Raw genomic sequence first — 24,451 nt, 5'->3', positions numbered from 1 at the left:
AAAGTCACAGAAGGGCTTTGCCTAAAATGGTCGGACAAATAGAGATGAAAATGCACTATTAATCTTTTGCCTTTGACAAGGTAGGCACCCTTGATTATTTGGGGGAAATTTACTGATGAGTTTAGTTCTCAGAACTGCATTCTGCCTGCAGTACCAGCCTGCTACAGAGTGTGCACTTTCTTAGCTATATACTTACCCGTTCCCTTTTCCCCTGCAATACTCCCTTCAGAGTGTTTTCCTGAAAGTAGACGACATTTTAGATACTACAGTACTTTCCATGCTGTTGAATATGTTTAACCACGCAGGTCCCAGCACAGACCATGTTGGACACCTTTCATGGTGAAAACTGACCATTTGTTCCTCTCTTCCATTTCCCATCTTTTAAGCAGTTAATTATCTGTGAAAGGATAATAGCTTTTCTCTTAGCTTGTGGCTGCAAGTTTCCTTAAGATACTTTGAGAGACATTGTGAAATGTCTTCTTGAATTCGAAGTAAACTGTATCAATTTACCTCCTGTATCCATATGTTTGTTGACTCCTTCAGAGGCTGTGATAGGTCTGTGGCTTCATTTTATAAAAAAGCAGGGTATATAATTTTGTTCTCCAGTAGATCATATTTGTTCATGTGTCCCCTAATTTCACGCTTTGTTATGATTTCCCGATTTGCCCGACTCAGATGTCATGCTCACTGTTTTATAGTTCCCCTGAACTTCCTGAAGTATTTTAAAAAATTATGTCACATTTACCATCTTCCAGGCCTCAGATAGGAAGGTAATTTCAAGCAAGAAGCTGTGTGCCACTAGTATCAGTTTCCTTATTTCTGTTTCCTTAGTTATATTCTTCGGTGACTTTTTTTCTTCATTTTGTCTGTTTGTTCCATAACGTCTTCGACTAACACAGCCTGCTGTGGTCTTGCCATTTCTAAATGCCCCTTGTATGCCTTCATAATATATTTGGCCTATAGACTCTGTAGCAATCTTTCTGTCCCTGATGTGCTTGAAATAGGATTGAGTTTTAGCTTTTATACCTTTTGAAGTTCCTCCTTGAATTCTTTTCTTGCCTCTCTTATTGTGTTTTTACATTTAATGTGCCAGATTTCATTATTCTTTCCATTCATTTGTCATTTGTACATGACTACAGCTTTTTGAAGAGTGGCTTCGTGCTTTTAATGACCTTTGTCTCCCTACTGTACAGCTTTTTGAAGAGTGGCTTCGTGCTTTTAATGACCTTTGTCTCCCTACTGTTTAGTTCTGCTGATTTCTTTTGCCCTTCCTCAGATTTCTTGATTGACAGCAAGCATTTACTCTCTGCCTCTAATACAGTGCCCATGATGAGCTTCCCTCCTGTAGCACGCTGGTGGTTCATGTCCCTGATTCAGGTCCCTCATCAATAGTTGTCCTGAACTCAGCTACCTTCTTTGTTCATTTGTACTGCAGAGAAGAGGTCAGGGACTAGTCCCTTAATACTTTTCTCTTGAGTGGAGTCACTGCTCAAGAGAGCAGAAAGCAGCAAAGGAAATTCTTTTATGTTTCTCTGGAAAAAAATAGTTGGCCAAAATGCAGTCATTTTTGTCACTGTATTCATATTTCTTAACCTTGGGCACCTAAGCCAGGAACTAGTCTGCTTAGTCAAGGGTAAAAGGTGAGCTCCTGCAGGGGACTTTTTGGAACTGCTGAACTGGGCAGTAGCTATATTACACTTAAAAACCCCAAAACACCCCTCCCCCACAGTTGCACCCTGATAAGCTTATGGTGGCTACGAGAGATCAAGCAAGAGGACTCAGAATCCGTGATCTTTGAAAGTCATGGAGAAAATACACCATTTGGTTTCTGTAGCTCTTCAAAATCATGTTATACTTCGTATGGAGTCACAAACTGACACACAAAGTGGTTTTAGTGCTTAACTTTCACTGCTAAAATGGGGCCTCATCCAAAAGGCACTGAAGCCAATTTAGTATTCCTCTGATTTCAGGGGTGCCTGAGTCAGTCTCAGACTTTCTGTCATTCTGACTGCTTTTTAAAAAAGATAAGGACTTGCTCATAAATGGATTCCTAACAATCAAAGAATTGGTTAACATTGCCATCAGAGATATTTTTTATGAATTGGATGCAAGGGGCTTTTGTTTGTTGGCTGGTTTAATTGTCTTTTTAGGCGTCTTCTTCTCTCTACACAGTTCAATAAGTATAACCAAGATTTTTTTTTCAAATCTAGCTTTATACTGTAAAATTGTCACTTACCAAGATCCAGTAAAATAGATGTCCTGTGAAGCTTTAAAGTTGCCATGTTCTTTTAGTGAAATGCCATTAAAGGCTGTGGGAGTATGAACAGTCCCTGATGAATTCACTTTCCAACTCTGTAAATGCACAAAATCAAGTACATACTCATTGGAATAAGGAACATGATTTAAAAAATAAAAAGCTCCAAACCCCACAGCTGGAGCACAGATGCCAACAAACATAACTTTGATGCTTCACAGATGATTTTGAATACAAAGCTGTTGCAATTGATTCCTTCCCTACATTTTCCTTGGAAAAATGTTAAGTGCTCTGTGGTTTGTTTGTTGTTTTTTTTTTCAAGTGGTGAAGAGATTATACAAGTTCCTAAAGAAAGAGTTTTCATAAATGGATGCATGCTTATTTGATTCCATTAATTAAAGTTAACAAACCATATGTCTGTATATTTTTAAGTGTACAGTACAAAGACAGTATAGTTTTCAGGGCTTTTCTGGATGTCAGTTTGAAAGGTAAATGAGGAAGTGGTACAGTTACACTATGATGGAAAACTCTTGAAGGTTTAACTCTGCAGAGTTAACCTATGTCAGAAGACTTTTTTTTTTAACCTTACAAAAGCAGATAGGCCTTTAAAGACCACCTCTAAAACTTTCCAATTAAAATCTGACAGTGGAGTCTAACTTTCAGGTAGTGTTGAAGTTAGAGAAGGTATGTATCCATATATACAGGTATATCTGTGACATATTTTGTGTTGTAATTAGCTGTTTTTAAATGTGTGTATGCTCAGGACATACATGATAGTTGAGCATATTTTAAGCTTTTAGTGAGAATCAAGAGCACAGCCATATTGGGAGTGAACAACAGACACCTATATTCTGGGGAGTAGCTTAATCCAGGTTTGTCTGGGTGGCTGCCCGAGGTAAAGGATACTGAAGGAGAAGGCTATGAACCTGATTGCAAAATGTTTAAAGGGTTTTTTTAGCTTTGACTTGACTGAATCGCTATAATTCATGCTGGGGTCAGGCTATTCTTTGGAGAACACACATTCATCTAGGTTTCCTGAAAGCCATTTTGTTGTAGAGAGGTGATTTAGAAAAAGAATGACTTTACCTGTTTCAGTTAGTGGCTTAGTTCACAGTATCGTTCTCATTTCTCTTATTTTGAATAGTACCAATCATTGCATGAGCTTGGGACTGTTTCATTCATCAAAAGCAGCAAAGCATGAATGACTTCTATGAATTACTGCCAATAAAATTTTCATCTCAGTCACCATAAGTCCTGTACAGTCCCAACTATAATTGAAAGTATTGCATAACAGGACTTTGAAACATTATATTGGCAGTATTCCAGGTTACACAGGCAGATTAGACAAAATACAGCATTTGGAAACATAAAAGTTTATCTTAAATAGCTTGTTTAATAACAAAGCTGTTATTTTCAGATCAGGAACCAAGGAGCAATAACTGTAATGCCTGTTGTACTGGAAGAGCATCTTCCTGACTTTCTGAATGACGATGTCCCCATTTTCTTACTCTTAAACTGTGTCTAGGGCAGAACAGTACACATTCAAGGATTTAAAGTACTGTAATTAATGTTAAAATATTCTGGATTTAGAGGAGAGAATTCTCAACACATTTTTTAAATTTAGAGCATTTTTGAAATGGCTTCAAAATTACAAACAAATCTGGAGAATATGTATTGGTGAGGAAGAAGCAAATGAAACAGCTGATAGTGTATGATGAATGCAGTTTTACCTATACTAGTACGTGCTACCGCTTCGTAGTTTGCCACTTGGTTATCATCACAGTAAGGTCTTGAACTAAGGAAACTAGAGCAGAATTGTGCCAAGACTTCTATTACTGTTCTCTTCTTCCCACTACCTAATTTTTTTAACTTCCTGGACAGTTTTTTGGTTTGTAAAAATGATTACATGTTAGGTCTTCACAATGTAGCAAACGAGGTAAATAATTTCATCTTTTTTGGCAAAAAAAGAAAGGGGAAACCATTTTTCACTCACCACTACGTAAGTCTTTAATGGGATTGGTTTATACTGAGAAGTCTTGGAGCAGAACTTCCCCTCCCTCCTCTGCTAATCTAAGGGCCAATGGCTGGCTGCCTGCAGATGAGGGATTAGCTCTACCTGATTCGGGCCTCGTGCTAATTCCTTACCTTATGATTTACAATATTCCCCTGTCATGGTTTAGCTTCAGTCGGCCACTAAGCACCACACAGCCACTTGCTCACCCTCACCCCCCCGGTGGGATGGGGGAGAGAACTGGAAGGCAATATTGCAACAAAATTGATGTTGATGGTTTCTTCCTTCTCAGTTTAGGATGTGGTTATCTTTTTTGTGTTTGCTAACAGGCTCTACACCTTACTTATTATTCATTGGTCTGCAAGTCCATATTGCATCTGAATTTCCTATGTAGTGTGTGTTTTACACATGTTGGATGCTTGTTCTTTGTTCTCTTTGCTACCCCTAAGGCTTGGCAAGAATGACTTACCTTACTCCTGAGGTTGCATTCCTTTGATGACCAGTAATTGGCCATCAGTGAGTTGTTTATAGCCCCTGGGCTTCAGGTATTGTCCTCTGCCTGTTCTTTCAAAGCTTCTGATACTCCTTTGTGCTGTGTTTTATTAAGGGAGTCTAATAGGTCATTCTACCCACAGTGACTGCATGTTACAAATACCCATTAGTTACAAAATACATATCACTGTAGACATTACATCACACAGTTATACAGAGCTAATGAAAAGTTAAAACAAAGTAGGTAATAGAGATCTGGTAATTAGATAATTGCTATTGCATGCAAAAACAAATCTTCAGGAAGACCAAGACAAGCACAGGCAAAGCAGGTCCCGAAGCCTGCCTTGTTAGCTTAATGCAAAACCCGTGGCCTGTTACAAACAGCAGTACTCCCAATTTACTGAGCTACAAAGCTAGGAAGCATGTTTGTGGTTTAGTTATGATTAGATTTCAGATGGACCATCCGTGTTGGAATGCAAGAATGGCTCCTCAGAAGGTTTAATGGTACTTGCCGTACCCATGAAAAGAAAACAAAACACATTGGATTTTCAGTATTTGAATCTCTTAGTATTCACATCAACGTTTCGGAAATCCCATTTCAGCTAGGGATTGTGATAGCGAACTTGATTTGAAATAAGTTCTCTGTTTCTGGAATTTATGCAGTAGACTTCACATCCACCGGAATAAATTACTTATCCCATGGGCAAATAAAGATATGTCTGGTTTTTTGGTCCTGGTAAGAGAAGGCTGGCCATTCTTATTTAACTGCTGATTAGTAGGTAACTCCCTTGATCAAATACAACTGTTGTATATTCATATCTCATCGTCTGTGATGCCAGGCAGGTCCCCATTTGCTCTCCCTTTGACAGAAATAAGATGGTACACTGTATTGATAAAACCACATAATCTTAAAATTACATGTTGGTGTTCTGAGCAAAAGAACACCCTGACTCCCTCTGAGCCAGATCCTTCTGTTTATCACTCAATTAAAGCATGTATAAAACACACATCTGTCCTTCTTATTGCTGTTCTTAAACTCCTATGCCTAAACTTATAATTTTTTTTTAAATTAATAATCTTCAGTGTATAAAAGGGGCACATGAGACCTCATTAAAAGAGTCTCAAAGAAATCTGAATTTGGCATTCATGTAAATCCATGTGACCCCCCTAGCAAGGAATTGCTTTGTTTTGTTAGAAATGCATATAGGCTCTGCACCCACTTGTCCTTCCTGCTATCAGTAGAAGAAAGGAAGCAGGGGGCTTTTTCAGATAAAACAGAACTTTAGGATGTCAGTGATAATCACATCTTGTACTATTATAGCACGAGATGTGGTTCCTGTATCTCAGCTTCCTCCTGTGTTAAGAATTGTTCTCTGAGGCTAAACTGGTGGAAGGAATGATGGGGATGTAAAGTATTTGAGGATGGTATTCTCATTTGACTTGAAATACTGAATGATTTAAATTTTTTTGAGCTTTAATGTCACTGAATCCTAGAAAAAGTAATTTGCATTTTCTGTAATGTTGTCTGTCTTTGAGACATGTGAGCAGCCATATGATTATAGATCCTGTATTCAAGTGTTAGCTAAACGCTCTTTAGAACATTCCCACATACAAAATGAAATGTCTGTTCGCCTCTGACCAGGATAAAGCCATGCCACCTTGGACTGATTCTTTCCAGAGTCCTTACTTAAAAATCAAAAAATTACCTTCATGCATCCGCTACAGATTCTTCCACAGGAAACAGGTAGTGAACTTTCCATTTTGTAAAATCAGAGACTTTCTTTGTCATCCCACAGGGTGATCACATTAACTTTTTTCCTTTGTCATGGGGTTTAAAAAAGCACTTCCATAATTTTAGAAATGTTTTGGCCACATCAGCTACAGTTCAAGGAACAATAGCTTCAAAGTTGTGACTTCTCACAGGCCTGTCCAAACATGAAGAGACAGCGATGCAATCTTAGGTGGCAAAACAGTTACAAAAATATTATTTTGCTTCCATAAAAAGTAAAAAAAAAAAAAAAAAAAAAGTTCTGTTCCAAAATAGCATGTATTGAAGCAGTTCGTCTAAGCAGTACTTGATCTTAGGAGTAAGAAAGCAGGGTAATGATGCATGATTTTGTACACCTTAAAGAAATCCTTAGCAAACTTACATGTATTGTTCCTGCTTCCTGAAATCCTTTTAGACATCTCTCTCCTGCCTCTCTACTGGCACACAAATACCTGGGTTGAATCTCTTAGGTTTCATATAGTATTGGGATCCATTAAAACAGAGAGCTGTCATTCAGTGTCTGCAGAGAGATTGCTTTTATAAACCAAGAATTAACTGCATAGCATATGGGCCTCATTTTCTATACCTCATCACTGCTACTGAAATATTTACTGAAACACCTACAACTTGCTGAGAAGCCACTGTCTTAAGATGTGCTAGAGACTGTGACCAAAACTTTGTACACATTTTTGAATTACAGAACTAAAAGATAAAAGATATACCAGTTCTTGTGCTTTTTTAAAACTGCAACAGTATGAATAGGTGAATTAGTTGGCATTAAAAAAAAAAACATTTGAGCCTAGTCAAGGACTTTTCCGCTTCCCATGCTCTGCCAGGTGCAGAAGAATCTGGGAGGGGACACAGCCAGGACAGTTGATCCAAACTGACCAAAGGGCTATTCCATACCACATGATGTCATGCTCAGTATATAAAGCTGGGGAAGAAGAAGGAAGGGGGGGACGTTTGGAGTGATGGCGTTTGTCTTCCCAAGTAACCGTTATGCGTGATGGAGCCCTGCTTTCCTGGAGATGGCTGAACACCTCCCTGCCCATGGGAAGTAGTGAATGAATTCCTTGCTTTGCTTTGCTTGCGTGCGCAGCTTTTGCTTTACCTATTAACCTGTCTTTATCTCAGCCCTCGAGTTTTCTTACTTTTGCTCTTCCGATTCTCTCCCCCATCCCACCCGGGGGGAGTGAGCGAGCGGCTGTGTGGTGCTTAGTTCCCAGCTGGGGCTAAACCACGACAAGTTACTGGCAGTAAGTCCTCTCCATATTGCTAGAAATATCTGAAATATGACATCGTGTGTTATCCAGCCCTTGCTTTTCCAAAAATTTAATGTGGGTTTCCATATTGCTTTAATAAGCAAACACAACACTACTACCCAGTGGCAGTCTGCAGCTTCAACATCCTGAAGGCACGGACCACTGGTAAATTTTCCAATCTCTGGCATGTAACTCAACTTGTATATTACTTGTAGCTATTTATGTCCCTTTTCTGGTTTGTTGAAAAGAAGAATTTTGGTAGAGGACATATTCAATGGCCTTTTTTTTCTGCCCAATTTGCACATGGCAGTGTAAATCAATCCTTGTTCATCTCCTTTTTTTTCCTCGCGTAAATGAGGTTACGTGAATTTTATGATAAGAGGTGGGGCAAAGCTGGCATGCGGAAATTCGATTTGGGACAAGACTGAGATGAGTGTAGCTGAGTATAAAGAGAAGCTGAGGATCCTGTGCGTGCATTAAGCAGTAAAGTTCTTCTGTAAGAGTTTGCATGAGTATTGTGTTAAGAAAAGATATTGTTCAACTTGTTGAAACTCATAAAATGCTCCATTTGAAATGTGCTTCTATTTAATTTTACCAGGGAGCCATACTCTGTTCCTGGTCAGTTTTTATTTTCATTACCACAGTATTTTCTTTCCTATTTTTGTACAGTCTATAATTGCTTTCTCCTTTTGTTTTCTTCATTAACCTTCTGCCTTGGGTGTCTTTAGCAGTGCCACCTTTCCCCTATATAGTGCTTAGCGTTTTTGCTGAGACTTCAAACAAGGTGTAAAATAAAAGGGCTTTAATCCTCTCCTAAGGAATTTCCCCAGAGCAGTGGAGCATAGGCTTCAGCAGTTCTGAACTGAAACACACAGGCTATTGTCGATTAAAACCTGATCTGATTTATTCTAGGGTCATGCCAGCTACAGAACAGCTCACATTTGAGGAGATGCGAAGAAAGCACACAGCTATTCTTGCCTTTTTCTTCCTCATACTGGAAATAGAGCATAATATGAAGCCAGCGTCCAATTAGTACTTTTTTTTTCCCCCCAGAAACATCTGTCTTACCAGGCATTGGCTGGAGATCAAAAAAAAGTGTTTTATTCGTAACCACAAAGTTCCAAAAATACAACATAGACAAATTAAACCCTTTGTAAATAAACTTTATATAAAACCGACAATATTAAAAAAGCTAAAAATGAAGAGTGTTGTGTGAGAGAAATTGATTTATAGGGAGTTTTTTAGATTGCCACAAATTAAATGGAAAATGTGAAACAGTTATTTAAATCAACAGGAGATTCAGTTCTGACATGATTCTGAAAAATGCCAGGCTCCATTGGTAGATGCAAGGGCAGGATGCAGATTTGCCTAAACAGAGACACATGTTGCTTTTTGAGAAGCCGTGGGGGATCTGGAACATCTGGGTGAAAGTGGAAGATACGTCAGAGGCCGTGTGAGAGACACACATGCTTCTAGAGCAGTTTGGAAGCTTGGTGAGATAACCCACAGCATTTAAAATAGCAGCAGAGCCCTGCATTTGGGCAATTGAATCCTATTCCTAAGGGTACAAGCTTTGAGAAGGTGCTATTCACTCATGAGAAAATTAAAGGCAATTGTGTATTTATATTTGCCTGTGCAGTTTCACTTAGTGAACGTGTTAAGCACAAACCTGTGAAATTTTGTAGGTCCTCTGAATTTACATTTATTATCACAACTAGAGGCATATTTTTCATATATCTATTTCTGTGTTTCTGCTTTTCAACCACGTAACCTGTAAAATTTTATGCTATTGTTTTGATTGTCTTTTTATTTTTTTGTGGGTTTTTTGCCCACATAGCCAGGGGCTCTGACAGATGAGTTACACTGACGCTTGCTACGGTGATTTAACCAGCTCAGGTGTCCCCCTTTGCTAGAGGTCGTATTTTCCCCTAGTGGACTTGGCAGAAGCAAACGTGTCGGCATCTCGGTTGCTGTGCTTCCTCATCCAAGTGATTACAAGCTATAACTGAAGATGGTTTTGTGTTTATACATTCGACTGTAGCAGCAGTGATTGAGGTGTGGGCTCACGTTCACGTCTGTCAGCTCTGCTGTTACTTCTGCCCTGGGGAAGGGCAGCTGTCTGTGGTGTGATAAAGTATTAAATTGTGCTTACGTGCATTTTCGGTTCAGTTATACTACTGTTCGCTTCAATGTGCCTGGGTCAGGGCCTGAAAAAGAGGTTTATAGCATAATTATTTTTTTTAACCTACCTGCTATACCCATTTTCCACAGGTGTTGTCCGCTCTCTCAGCATCTAGAAAGAGAAAAATTTTGCTTGAAAGGAATTTGGGGGATGGGGGTTTTGTTTGGTTTTCCCCTTTCACTCATTTACAGACTAGCGTGGCCTTTGAGCTAGGAAGACGTGGATGTTCATATACACATTAACTTACCATTCTTGACTTCCCTCCTAGTAGATAATTGTAGCTTCCTAATATTTGGAATTTTTGGAGACAACGGCAATCCATCTGGTGCTGGAGAGATCTCTGGCAGCTGTATTTTGCCACCTTCATTAGGCTTCCAAATCCATACTCAGATTCCCTACTAAGTGGCTTCATTTTCAGAAATGCAGAGCATACCCTTTCTGCTACCTCATCGGAAGGTACAGATGATCAAAATCTTTGAATGTGTTTCATCTGTGTGGCTAAATCTATTTTCAATGGATTTAAATACTTGCACAGTTTAATGCATTTCAACAAGCAGTTCTGCTTTTCACTGCAGCTCCTGGGTTTGGACTGGAAACTCTGAATTAAAGTTCATGGCTCCTCATCTATTCAGTTTGTACCATTTCCATCACTTACGCATTTGTCGTTGAGCAGCTGCTCTAACATTTAGAGTGTTATCTCAGGAGTGGTGACATTATAGGATTTTTTTCCCCAGTGATTTGTATATCATTTAAGTCATTCTTTGGAATGAAAAATACAGTAAGAATATTAAAATAATCAGATTTTCAGAGCAAAAACAGACTTCAGCTCTTTCCAACATTAGCTTTCTCAAATTTTGCTTCCATTTTTGTATAAAACACAGTTTATAGCTCTTTAAAATTAAAAGGGGGGAAAAAAAACCACAAGACAAGCTGCAATTGAGTGCTTGTTGTCTAAATGACTTCACAAGCAGTTAATAATTTCATACTCCCAGGTCTCTTTTCATGTGCCACTGATTAGTAGTTGCATTTTTGCCCTCAGATTTTGAGCTTAAAATGTGAAAGTTAAGCTGAACCTAAAAGATTGTGTAATTGTAGAAAATAAGAGTAATGATGATCTATAGGCTGATAAAAGGGTTAATTTTAATATAAGGCTGCACTGACAATATAGTAAATGACTATGGAAAAATAAGAATCTGAAAGTGTGCTCTATGGCTGGATATAAAATAGTAATAACTTTTATTTTTCTGCATTATTTGTTGGCTGGCTTTTCACACAGTTGATTTTCCAGGTCAAAATATTATGGAAGTAAATGTGTCCTCACTAAGTAAATTTCCAGAACTACTTTACCACTGTGCTTAATTTGAAAGTGACTTGTGAAAGAAATGAGCCATTTCTCTCTGTAGGAGTACAACCCTGGGTCCTTATCCTCAACCCCATGATTACAGGCTGTGCAGCTTTTACTTTCTTTTTCTCTTCTTGTTTCGCAATTACACATTGTTTTAGCAGCCTGTGGAGTTAGTGATATATGGTGGCAGACAAACCCAACTGAAACTTGTTTGCAGATTTCTCCCATTGCTAAGTTCAGGAAAAGGCACATTGAACAACCACTATAGCTAGCAAGGGGTGAATCTAAGAATCAGGAATCTGAGGATCAAATTATTTCCAGGTCACAAAGTAGCCAAGTAACTCTAGTGTTGCCTGTGAAAACTAAAGTCCCAGATTTGCTTCCACTTTTGGTGTTCAAAAATTTGTTATTGAGGATCTCCTTTTACAACAAGAATATAGCTCTCATTGTCTTTCTAGAAGCCTACATGAAGGAAAACCTATGCTGCAGAATAGAAATGAAGGTAATTTATGTGTGACAACAGATTTGCAGTCATTACAAAGCAGCAGTCTCTAAAATTGATGAGTTGACAGCCTTTTCATGCCTTTTTGACTATTGGATTATCTTTTAACATTCTTACTCTCAGTTAACAAATACTTGGATAGCCATTATTTCCAGTAATTTAAAAAAATACATTTTAAGTTAATAATAACTATTTCAGCAATTTATAAGATTTTTGTCAGGAGTTATAGGGCCTACGTGAAAAACTTTAAGCTTCTCAGTAAGACTATGTGAAGCTAATTGCAAACAATTGAGTTATTACAGCAAAGTAAATCACCCCTTATCCGTCTGACTTAATCCGCCTTCTTTTGCACTTGCATTTGCATTTGTAATGAGTAAAGCTGCATGCACAGATTGTTAGCATGGCCCAGCTGAGTGGTAACTCACTAAGCTGCAGCAACTCACTTGTTTCCAATCAGCTGATCATACCCCCCAAAAAGGAATTTTGAGCAACCCCCTTTTCCCCACTTCTGAAGTACTGAGTGATCAGGTAAGCAAAATCGCAGCTCACGGGAAGCTACATTTCTTTCCCTGGTCTTTTCAAATTGCAACTAGTACATTCTTAATTTTAAAGGTAAAGTTGAATTTCCCCTCTTTGTAATTAAATATATAAATAAAGATTTCAAAGCTGATGTTTACACACTAATTTTAAATGCTGATTTAAATTCTGGAAAGATTAATTTTGATTCATACACACATCATTTACCTTTAATGATATTTATATTTCACCACCTACTTGTGATGTTGTTGCTCAGATTTGGAGGTCTTGTCTTTCCTACTGCAGTTGAGGCCTTCACTTTGTGGCAATATAGTGCCTGCCTAACTGAAACCACTTTTGAGTCAGTTTTGGTAAATCCATGATGTCATTTATAGGTGCACAATCCCTTCAGCCTTATGGCCTTGATTATTTATGGTCCTGTGTGTTCTGTTTTCGTCAGCTCAGTAATATCTTATACCTCCTTTGTGCAGGCTTTGCAGCAGTTTAAATGACAACACTCAGGGCAAATATAACTGAATCCTTAGTCCTTTGACGGACACCTCTGGGCTTATCAAATTTTAGCAGGTTCAGGTGGTGATGTCCCCAGCTTCTCATCCCCCACCCCAGCCTTCTGGAGGTTCCTACCCTGCAGTAGAGCTGCTGGAACAGGAGGTATGTTTGTGCTGTGCCAGATCCCAATACAGCATACTAAACCATAGATAAGGGGGGATTTGCAGTAAGACTCCTGCCTATGAACTGGAGCAAATAAGCCCTGGACACCTATCTCCTAAACAGTAACTTATCTGCAAAACAGTAATTTTCAGTAGAAGGATGGGCCACACTCTTAGTAACAATAGTGCATAAACAACTTAATCAGCTTCCTTTACTAGATGGACCCCCTCCCCAGGGCTCTTTTAAGCCAGTATAATGATTTTGAGGACCTGGACTATTATTTATCAAATTTTAGGACTGGCAATTAAGTATCTTTGACTCCTAATTAGTGGCAAGTTCCTAACAACTACATGGCTGACAAAAATGCTTAAGTGTGACACTTAGAATTAGTGGTGTACACAAATGCAGAAAAGCACATAATTGCATGAATGTGGTAAAAATCATGAAAGTAAAATTTGTTACCTAAAAAAGCCCCTAAGTCAGGGAAAACCCATTTGCTCTGTTCTTGGGTGTAGTGAATATGTGATCCTTCAAAGCACATTGCACAGCTCGTCCATTTTGTGAGCTGTTTCATAGATCATGTGTAGAGTAAAAGGGAAGGATGAATGAGAGGAAGAATTTTCTGTTTAGGCCATGCATTTTTAGAGGCATTGCTTGTTTCTTAACTGTTAACAATGCATTCAATATCTTCAGTGCCCCAAGAGTGAAAGGAACAGGGTAATTCACAGGAGGCTTATGTCATTGCGGGCAAAAAGTAGAAGGTATTATTCATCAAAATAAAATCTAGGGTTAACTTAGTAAGAGAAGTCTAGAATTCAAAGTAAATCCACATTCAGAAAGGAACTGTGTGACAAGACTGAATATTAATTCCCCTTGTGGACTTGAAACACATCCCTGAAAGAAAGGTGAGTGTCCAGTAAAAACAAACATGCAGTCTCCTGTTTCAGCCTGTTCGGGACACTGAATTCTGAATAGTTATTGAACAAGCAGGCAAGTGCCAGAAGAGACATCTGTAACCAAAATTCAGATCCATTTCACTGAAACACATTACATTTTAAGTGTACTTCATTCTTAGTTTGAATAAATTCTACTAGTTGGTTCTTATCTGGTTTTGAGATGTTCTCCAATATTAAGAACATACCAGCACTGAGAATGGGGGTTTTTTGCCATTTTAGAGTTCAGGTTCCCATAGTGATTATAGCTTGGGACCCATTCCTGCCTTAGCAGTCTGGGAAGGACGGCATGGTTGCAGTCCCCTGGTCTTGACTTGCAGTTCGCTAAGGGGTTTAAAACTGTCGGGTTGAAAATCTGCTGCCTAGCATAGCAGGAAGCTAGCCTCCAAAGTGTTATAGTAATAGCATTACTGTTGTTGTCCTGCTGCCTGAAAGCTTTAATGATGAACCAGGATGCCGTTATACAAAGGCCTGCAAAGAGACAGTCCAAAATGGCTTCTCCTCCAGGGAGCTCATAGTCCGACCATGCAAGCGTTAAATAGGTGTGGAGGTTTGAGTAAGGGCTGTGTTAGCAGGCTGCTCTGTACACGGGGTATAGGAGTGGACTCCTCTAGTAGGAGCACTGGGATCACACCAGGGATGCTTGGAGAATTGGTACAAACGCAGCTGTCAGCAGGCAGACTTGCTGCTGTGGATTTACTGTGGTTTTACTACTTTTCATTTCTCTACGAGCAGTGTGCAAAAATACACATAAGTTCTTGATGTATTCAGTTATTTAAAAAAAAGAAAAGCACTTTACAAATCGTGACAGATTTGTCCTGTTTTGTATCGCATAACAATTTCATTTGCTAGGTGCATTTGAGTAGGGTGGTTAATTGTAACACAGGTCCATAAATGGATTAGGTTTGGAAGAATCCAAATTAACTACTATGCCTCTTTCTGTATTTTTTTTAAATCTCTGTCAGAATAAAGAAACTTCTTCTTCCTTAGACATTTCTAGTTTCATTTTGAATATGAGTTAATTCCAAATATCATGCTTTAAAATGAACTATTACACTATTAGGAATTGTCATACATACGAAATAAATGTTTATCACTCTAAATGGTTCTCAGGTGCAAATGTGATTGTGAACATCCGAGAAGCAGTACTTAAGAATAAAAACTGCACTTCCTCGATGCAGCCAGGCCATTCTGCTTGCTGAGGTGGAGCTGAAGGTGCTCCTACTAACCCCGTGCCCTTGAGATACTCAGTTAAGCTGCTCACAATTAAGTGGTTTAATTTTTTGTAACAGTTTCCTTCACAAAAGTTTGACTAGTTTGACATAAAATGTAGTTTTCGAGCACAGATTTACAGAAATGGCTGGTAGAGAAAAAGAAAGAGGAAAGTGGTGGCTTTACTCCAAAATTTGATGGTTTTATGAAGAGATGATGAAAGTAGGAACTTTCCTCATCTAAGTAAAATGAATTATGTTGAATATAGGAAGGATTTGAGTACCGAACTGTCCCAGTCTGATGACCTGCCCAACAGGCCCTGAACTCCTCAAGGGAAAATGGTTCCAAAACCAGCCTTTAATTCCTTTTAAGTTCCCCTTTACATCAATGGAAGTTTTTCCAATTCTTTTGTTTAAAATACACAACATTGAAACAAAAGGTTGTGCTCAGTCAGTATTTGCAGCCAAAAAAGAAATCCGTTCACTTCAGAAGTAACCTGTTCCTTTTGTGTAGGGTAAAATGATTTTCCTCCCTCTATCCATCAAAATATTTTAAAAAACCTGTTATGAACACAGCCTACCTACCCTTACTTTACAGCACTGAGGGATTGCAGCTGCGCTCAGCAATAGTCTCTGAAGTCCTGGTTCTACTGGAATCAATAGAACTACTCCCACTGATGTCAATTGAAGCTAAAATGCTACCTATAAACTAGGATATAGACGTGCCTTTGCATGATTAAAATACAATGGGGATCTTAGAAATATTTTGGGGTTTTGTTTTTTAAGTATAGCTGTGAAATTTACAGTGTAGAAGATGTTTTGCTTAATGACTTGGCCTCAGTGGAGTTTGGGTGTTCTTTCAGGTCATGCTTTTGAAATAGTATTGTAATAGAAAAATGACAATGAAGTAAGGTATATCTTATGGTATTTGGTTGAAGAACCTGGCTTTTTGAACTGTGGAAATAAATAGAAACATGATCAGGGACTTTCTTTTGTTTGTTTTAGTTTGAAAGTGGTTTTCTAAATGGAAAAGGCTTTACATTTCTGTAATGAAAATAAATGAACCATTTATTTTTTCAAGTTCAGTTAGTGACTTTCCTGAATGTGTTTTCCAACCACTGCAAGATAAATGTTATCTATCTTTTGGTTCTTGGAGAGGGAGATTATATTAGTCCTTCAGGAAACTTATGGTTTGATGTGTAAACAAGGCCCTCTATAAATGGGAACTTTTTTTCTCTTGAGTTTTATAACACTGTTGCATTCATTTTGGCCTTTGTTTTGATTGCATGTGAGAGCTATCCTTTCCTTTAAATACATATTGCTCTGACAAACTCAAAGTTTGGGAGATAGCTGAGACACTCATGTTCTTATTTCTTACAGCCCTGTCTTCTCCCAGGTGACATACTACCCCATTCAATTTATGAATCAATGACATTCTTTTCTACTGGTGTCTTAATATCTGAAAAAAAAAAAAAAATATTTTGGGCCAGACAAACTGAAGTTTAGCACGATGTAACAAAAAGCAAAAATTTATAAGTATTTTTTAATCAATGGACTGTTCGGTGATTCCAAAAGAATATTTGAGAACTAATACAATATATTAAAAGCAAATCATAAAAGATAACTGTTGGGCTGAAAATATCTAAATGGACTGTTAATGTTGATTTAGCTGCCTTATGAAGATAGTCTCTCACACTAACAGATGAGAGAGAAAAACAGAGATGAGAACAAAAGAAGTGCATTCAACATAGACATACTATATACATCAAAGAAATAAGAGTTTGTTAGGAGAAATCCCTCCATAATATAAACGTGATATAAATGGAAATAGAAGTCTCTATCTGAATTCTGTTTTTTATAAAAAATCGCAGTTCAAATGTAGATAAGATTTTAGCCTAGTTTCCTAAGGAAGTATCAGACTATCATGCTGTTTGGTTAATTAAAATCAAACTTAAACTAGGAGTAAAAGTCTCAGAGATTCTCAAAATTTGCATGAATTGACTAAAGTGGCTATGCAGAGGCAAAAAAAATTAGTCTGTTCCATGCCCTCCATGAGAAAACAGTAGAATTTTGTTCTACGTTATTTAGCAACAGTCTCCTCCAGTTTGAAATAAGATATTTTGGAAATAACATTTTAGTTGTCCTTTTCTAAAATAATACAATCAAATAATTCTAAATACGTCTTGGTACAAAACATGACAATATTCTTTTTTCATTATACACAAATATTAGGAAATATTATTTAAAGACAGAAGCAAGGTAGCTGGTTAATAGCATAATCAATGTTTATGTTCTATCATTCCAAATTATGTTTTTAATTTGTGATGCCTTTTCTCATATTACCACCAGTATGCTTCATGATGATTTTTTATTTTAATTTATCATTTTCATAGACATGTATTTTGTGATGTATGTATTTATTTGTGTAAAATTCCCAAATAACTGTTGAGCTGTCCCCTGAAATTTAACCTTTAAAGGTCTTATTGCATCTTTGCCGGGCATAGCCAGGCATAAATTTAACAATCTCAACTGACTAAATCCACTCTAAACTAAAAGCCACAATATGGTGAATGAGGCCACAAGTTTTAGGACAACTTGCAAAGAGAACTTTGAAAATGTGGTTAGGTTTGAACTATTGCAATTATATTTTTGGAGTCTGCAAATGGCCTCAAATAATTATTATTCTGAGTCCACAAGTGTACCCTAAGAACTAATGTACTTAAAACCCTGAAGTTTTCCTCTGTGGGTATCTACAGACCCCCCCCCACAGAAGAGCTCGACCCCCATCTCTTCCATCAGTCCATGTGGAGCACATGAGGAGTGTGGCAGCCACTGTCTCTGTTCCTCTCAACAGCCCTATTGAAGCAGAATGCTTCACTGCTTTTCCAGTTCTTTCTTACCACTGTTTTGCTGAGATGAGACCTCAATGTTTCATCTGAGACTTTTATTCCACTATGTGGTTGCTTTATTATTGTATCCATGACTCTAGCTGGTTGAATTGCTTTGGAGAGGGCGATATTCCTGAAATCCCACTTGAGTAAATTGTTCAAGTGTTGGACAAGGTGAGAAGAGGAGGATAAGCCAAGTAGAGATAGGAGTTTCCATATTCCCAGTCCCTGACAAATCCTTCCAATCAGGCTATGTCTTCATGCTAGCAGCACTAAATATACCCATGTGTGATCTGAATTGCGCCTTTTCTCTCCCCTCCTTTACTTCCAAATCTGAGACCATTCAGAGCAAGGTAATTGTTCTGTTTATACTGGGGTTTTGTAGCATCAGATCACATCAATGCTTTCATCAAGCATGATGCAATTTTCGATTGCTCTGTGGCAGAAGCAGTAGTTGGTAGAGGAGTGCAGCACTTGCTGTTTGTGAGAGAAGCCAGCAGGCTCTGCCAGGTCATTATTAGTGCCAGAACTTCATGGAGTCATCCATTGTTAGGATATTCCTCTGAATTTTCTCAAAAGAGAGATTATTTACTGCTGTAAATATTTTCTAGGTAATCTATGTGTACTTTTGTTTCCCATGCCATTCTGAGCCTTTCATGGGTGTTATCCAGTGGTTGAATAGACAGACATGACAGCAGACAAACTTTCTTACAAGCTATGCACCAAGCAAGAAGAAAGGAAAAACTAGCAAATGGTCTCTACAGATACTCTTGAGGAACATCTTTCTTTCCTGGCTCATGTAACAGCATATGAGTATACCCTCTGTTAGGGTGTGTGAAGGGACTACACATCCTGAAGCACACTGATTACTGGTAGTCTGTCTTTCTAGAAATGAGTGAGCTGGCGTGTTCATCTCAGATGTGTGTTAGCAAAGCAGCATTCAATACATTGCCACTAAATTAACTTCTTCCTCTATTGCCTATTTTTATTTGACAAAGGGTTTATTGCATATCTCTCACATTCAGCTTTTTGTGACCCTTGCCTCTCTACACCATATCCAGTAAAGAAAGACCTCACATTTATAGCAGCTTTTATTTTTGATTGAAAAATATCAATATAAAAATCAACAGCAAATGAGGAACTGAAACTTTTAGACCATTGTGACTGTATTGAAACAAGCATTGTAGTAGCTACTATACTGATTGAATTATTCCTGCTTATATGCTACTAGAAAAGAGCTTGTGTTTCAAGATGCTTGAAAGCGATACAGCACTTCTCCCAGACTGTCATTGAATTTTTCCAAGATGTTTGCCTTTGCAACAGAAAATACTTCGATTTGGAAAACTGAAATATATGGCAAATGTTAAATGGATTAAAAGCTGGCCCACTGACAAATTGAAAAATGTGGTGTTAATGGACAGATATAAATGACGGGGATGTGTCTGGCAGGGTCCGCCTGGAATCAGTTCTTGGGTCAATAGCACTTAGCGTTTTTATCAACAGTCTAGACAGTGATATAAGACATCTTCAGTAAAGCTTGACCATGACAGAGATTGTTGAGGTAGTAAATAATATGCTAGATAACTGCAGAAGCTAATAAAACATATTTTAATATTGCCAAAGACCAGCCTCTTGTGTGGGATAGGAAACGATATGTAGTTGTAAAGCTGTGATTTAGAGAAGGACAGGTTATCAAAGATAATTGGGTCTACTTAAGCTCTTTGTGCAATGTTGTGGAAGGAAAAAGCAGTAATGCAATAATGTATGTGTTAAAGTCAGACTGTCAGGTGGAATGCAGTCATGATTGCCTCTGCATGCTGTATTGATAAGGCTGCTTCTAGATTGCCAAGTCAAATTTTGGTGTCCAGTCTTAAGGAAAATAAGGAAATAGGACAAAAGGAAGACATAGGGATGCACAGGACCTGAGATCAGGTTTTAAATCCTATGTAGCTTTAAGAACTTCAGCTTAGTTTATCATTATGTATGGGTTACTTGGGCGTGAAAAATTTGTTTGTAGGTACGGGACAAGGAACACTTTCAGTATCGTTGATAAAGGTGCAGCAAAACTCAGTGACTGGAAAATTAAATTAAGGGGAAAATGCAGCCTTGAATTAACTTGCAATTTGTTAGCTTTGAGGATTACTAAATAGTGGAACAGCTGATGTGGGGAGGTGATAGACTCATCAGTGCTAGACATCTTTAAAAAAAGAAAAAAAAGAGGGAAAGACAGACTGCTCTTGCTAAAAGATGCACTGTAATCCAGCCACTGTAGGGGACTGCACTTTGGAGGTGAATAGCCAGCTGGGATGGCAAGCAGGGTGGTTCTGGCTGTTGCTGGGATTTGTGGATTTTATGATTTCCTTTTTACAGTTCATGTGCTGCAAGAACAGTTGTACATGTTCTGTCCGCAGTCTAAAACATACATGATTTGAACAGTTGCCTAGAGGAGTCATGAAGAAATTACTTCCTCTGCTGTACATAGGACCGGATAGTTTGCTTGTTCTTTGCTGTCTTCTGATCCAGAAACCAGTCAAAGCTGAAATTCGGATCCCGGAAAGGTTGATCCAGTCCTCTGTGCTGTAAAGGGATCCTCTTTCATAGATGGTCCCTGAGTATGGCTCATGTGCTCACCATTGTAGTGATCACCAGGTTTTAGGGTGGGAGAGGACTTTGCACAGCCTTGAAGAGTGAACAGTAGTAGTCCAGCTGAAGTCTTTGGGCTAAGAGCTCTTTCTTGCCTGAAGTATCACAAAACTATGAAACCAGAAAGTTTGTCACAAGTCCACCTGGCCTCAGAACATGAGAGTCTTGAACATAGCGCTGGGTTCTCTGGTGCCTTGCTGTGTTAGTGGGGCAGGGGTTTCTGGGCAATATTTTTTTTTCCAACTCTAATAGATGGAAAAGTTAGAAAAGCTTTCAGACAAAGAAGCTTTTAGATCTGAAATAGCAATGCAGCCTTTAAACCAAAATATAGGTTGAGAGCAATTCCTCTCAGCCTAATTGGATATGTTAGTAAGTTAGACCATCTGAGAGAAGATGTAGTGGACTGAGGAAAGTATGGGATAAAAGGGCTATTATCACCATGGGAAAGAGAGGAGCAGGTAATCTATTGCTTGTTGGAACGTGGTGATATCAGCTGGGGTAAGGGTTATGGAAGAAGGAGTTTGTACTGTGTGATAAAACCATTCTTTCTATTGTGTCCATATTTTTTAGTATTTAGTGGAATTACAAACTTTAGTAGGCTCCTTTTCAGAACGTACCCTCTGCTGAGTACCTCTCTAAGAGGTCAGAGGTAGAGAGATCTTTTAAAAATTGTCCCACTGATGCCTGTTTCTTTTTGTCTTTAATAATTTGTCAGTGTGAATTCATTCTGATATTTAATGGTTGTTTAATTTCATCCATATAGTGTACAAAGCACTTGCATCAGATGAAGCATATTGTGCTCTGGGAAATCAATGGGCAGGACCTACAGATCTTGATGATACTCATCAGAAGACCTATATTGTGGGGCTTGAGAATATTGGCAATTCTGCCTTTGTTTCTTAGGTGTGGTCTGTTCCTTTTGGTGCATATCAGTCCGCAGGGAATTTGCTTCTGATGATAGGTTTAGCAATGCTGGAGCTATGGGTAACATGCATCTCAGGGAGCCAGATTCTGTAATAGAAAACATTTTTTGTCCATTGTCGCCTTGTAATACATAAGCAATATACAAAATGGACAGTGGTTTGCTTATTCATATGCCACTGGATTCTGCCAAGGAATTATTTGCTGGTTTGTGTCTTGTACTTGCAGTTTATCAGAATTCCTCTTAATTAAAAGCTTTAACATATTTAGCTACACCTTATTTGGGGCTATTAATTTATAAAGGATGCACTTTATCGTGGTACTTATAGTGTTCAGCTTACTGCTTTTATGGATGTAATAGATCTAATTTGTACTGGTATATTATTGCTTTTAGCAGTATGATACTGTGCTTGCCTAGAAGCAGAAAAACACACTTTCAGTTTGAGATTGGGATTTAAAGTTTATTGATGATCACTGCTATTGGAGATGCTGGAAAAAATATTAGAGGCTTTTTTATTGGTTGGCTTTTTGTCTGTTTTGAGGGTTTGTGGGAGTTTTTTTAAGTCATATGTAATGATTATATTCATTATGACGATTTTCTTTCAGGAATATCAGCCTTGTAACACCAACGCCTGTCCAGAGTTGAAAAAGACAACTCCTTGGACTCCTTGGACCCCAGTCAATATTTCAGACAATGGTGGCCACTATGAACAACGTTTCCGATACACCTGCAAAGCGCGCTTGCCCGACCCAAATTTGCTAGAGGTGGGAAGGCAAAGGATTGAAATGCGTTATTGTTCCAGCGATGGCACCAGTGGATGCTCAACAGATGGTAAGCAAAGCTAGAATGGCTGCACGATGCCTCCTGCTAGCGAGGTGTCTGCAGTTCCATTTTCAGCACAGAGTGGAAGTTTTTGCTTGCTGATGTTTTGCATACTGGTACTGGTTTTGGCTGGGATAGAGTTAATTTTCTTCATAGTAGCCAGTATGGGGCTATGTTTTGGATTTGTGCGGAAACCAGTGTTGATAATATAGGGATGTTTTAGTTACTGCTGAGTAGTGCTCACACACTGTCAAGGTCTTTTCTGCTCCTCACCCCACCCCACTAGCGAGTGGGCTGGGGGTGCACAAGAAGTTGGGGGGGGACACGGCTGGGACAGCTGACCCCAAATGACCAAAGGGATATTCCATACCATATGATGTCATGCTCAGTATATAAAGCTGGGGAAGAAGAAGGAAGGAGGGACGTTTGGAGTGATGGCGTTTGTCTTCCCAAGTAACCACTATGCGTGATGGAGCCCTGCTTTCCTGGGGATGGCTGAACACCTGCCTGCCCATGGGAAGTAGTGAATGAATTCCTTGCTTTGCTTTGCTTGCGTGCGCGGCTTTTGCTTTCCCTATTAACCTGTCTTTATCTCAACCCACGAGTTTTCTCACTTTTACTCTTCCGATTCTCTCCCCCATCCCACTGTGGGGGGAGCAAGCGAGCGGCTGCGTGGGGCTTAGCTGCTGGCTGGGGCTGAACCACCACACGTAACAGAACTGATAATGAAAAGAAGGACATAGTGATCACAATGGGGAATCTAGCTTGTATTTCTTCTGGACATAGCTTCATCATTCAGACTAAGCAACTGTGATTATGAGATTTGCTGGGTTATTTTAATATTCTTTACAATAATCTGTGAGCCATGACATGGCAGCCCAGTTCTTGGAGGATTCTGTCACCTCCTTATACTCTCTCGGGTTTTTACTGGGGGAGAGTTTGTGCAACATTAATGTATTTCATAAATATTTAGCTAGAATATGTAGTACTGATGCTGAGAAGAACTTTTTGCTCAGTAATTCTAAAGTAACAACTGTAAGATTCATGCAGGTGTTTAACTAAATAAGGATTTTATGAACTGGATAATTTCTATTATAAAAGTTTATGTTATGCTATTGCTAGCAATTTAAATTTCTGTTTATTTCTGAGATGGAATACCGAACTCCTTCAAAATCTTTTCAACTTTAGAAGACTTCAAATTGCAATTATTTTATTTCAGAATTTTGTTCTTTCCCTATCAGTAATACATAGTTTTGAATAAATGTTATGTGTATATATATAAAAAATAAAAACTAGGAGAACTTCTGACAGTCACTCTAATTTTATTAATACGTTTCATTAATTATCCAGTTTTAGTTATATATCAGTGTTTCATTTTAAGTATTATATTTTAGCTATATAATCTAAGGAAATACTGATTTGTAATTATTGTATTTTAATATTTATAGACCTGCTTTCCACTTAAATAGCCTTTTGTATCTTCACAACACCCAGGTTGGCTGAAAAAATGTATAACTGAAGGCATTTAGCTTATCTAAGGCCACAAAAAGAGAATGGTTTCTGATTCCTTGGGCTTTCTAGTTCTCAATATTTTTTTCAGACAGACCAACTATTGTGAAAATCAGTGTTAAGTGTTTCCTGCATGTCTTGGGTTTATGTGGCAAGGTTTTGGTAGCGGGGGGGGGGGCCTGCAGGGGTCTCTTCTGTGAGAAGATGCTAGAAGCTTCCCCCATGCCCTGCATCCTGTGTAAAACCTTCATTGATTCACATTACATCTGTGCCTCTTTGGAGAGGGCAGGATGTTTATAATATTTTAAAGAAATACATAGTAGTGAACTGCATGAAATAATAATACAAAACCCATGGTATTCCAGATGAGACTTAGTTTACTCTATGTCATTTTCATTTCGGCTAATCTACAGTCTCCAGTGTTTACTCTTTAGGTCTGGATAGCAAGGCAGATTTTGGCATGGAGCAACTCTTATAACAAGTGTTTCTGCTATTCTGA

General features: G+C 38.4%; 1 protein-coding gene across 2 annotated transcripts in view; it reads left to right on the top strand.

Annotated features, from left to right (window-relative positions):
• The window catches only part of SEMA5A (semaphorin 5A), a 354,266-nt gene that overhangs the window by 290,365 nt on the left and 39,450 nt on the right, over nucleotides 1-24,451 (top strand). For both annotated transcript variants that reach the window (XM_072853077.1, XM_072853078.1), the window contains exon 17: nucleotides 22,227-22,452. In XM_072853077.1, the coding sequence (XP_072709178.1) occupies nucleotides 22,227-22,452 (226 nt within the window). The remainder of the gene's footprint in view (nucleotides 1-22,226; nucleotides 22,453-24,451) is intronic.

Source organism: Ciconia boyciana, chromosome 2, assembly GCF_034638445.1.
Source record: "Ciconia boyciana chromosome 2, ASM3463844v1, whole genome shotgun sequence".
Taxonomy (NCBI): domain Eukaryota; kingdom Metazoa; phylum Chordata; class Aves; order Ciconiiformes; family Ciconiidae; genus Ciconia; species Ciconia boyciana.
The sequence above is the reverse complement of the archived record's forward strand: the minus strand, read 5'-3'. Positions and strand labels throughout refer to the sequence as shown.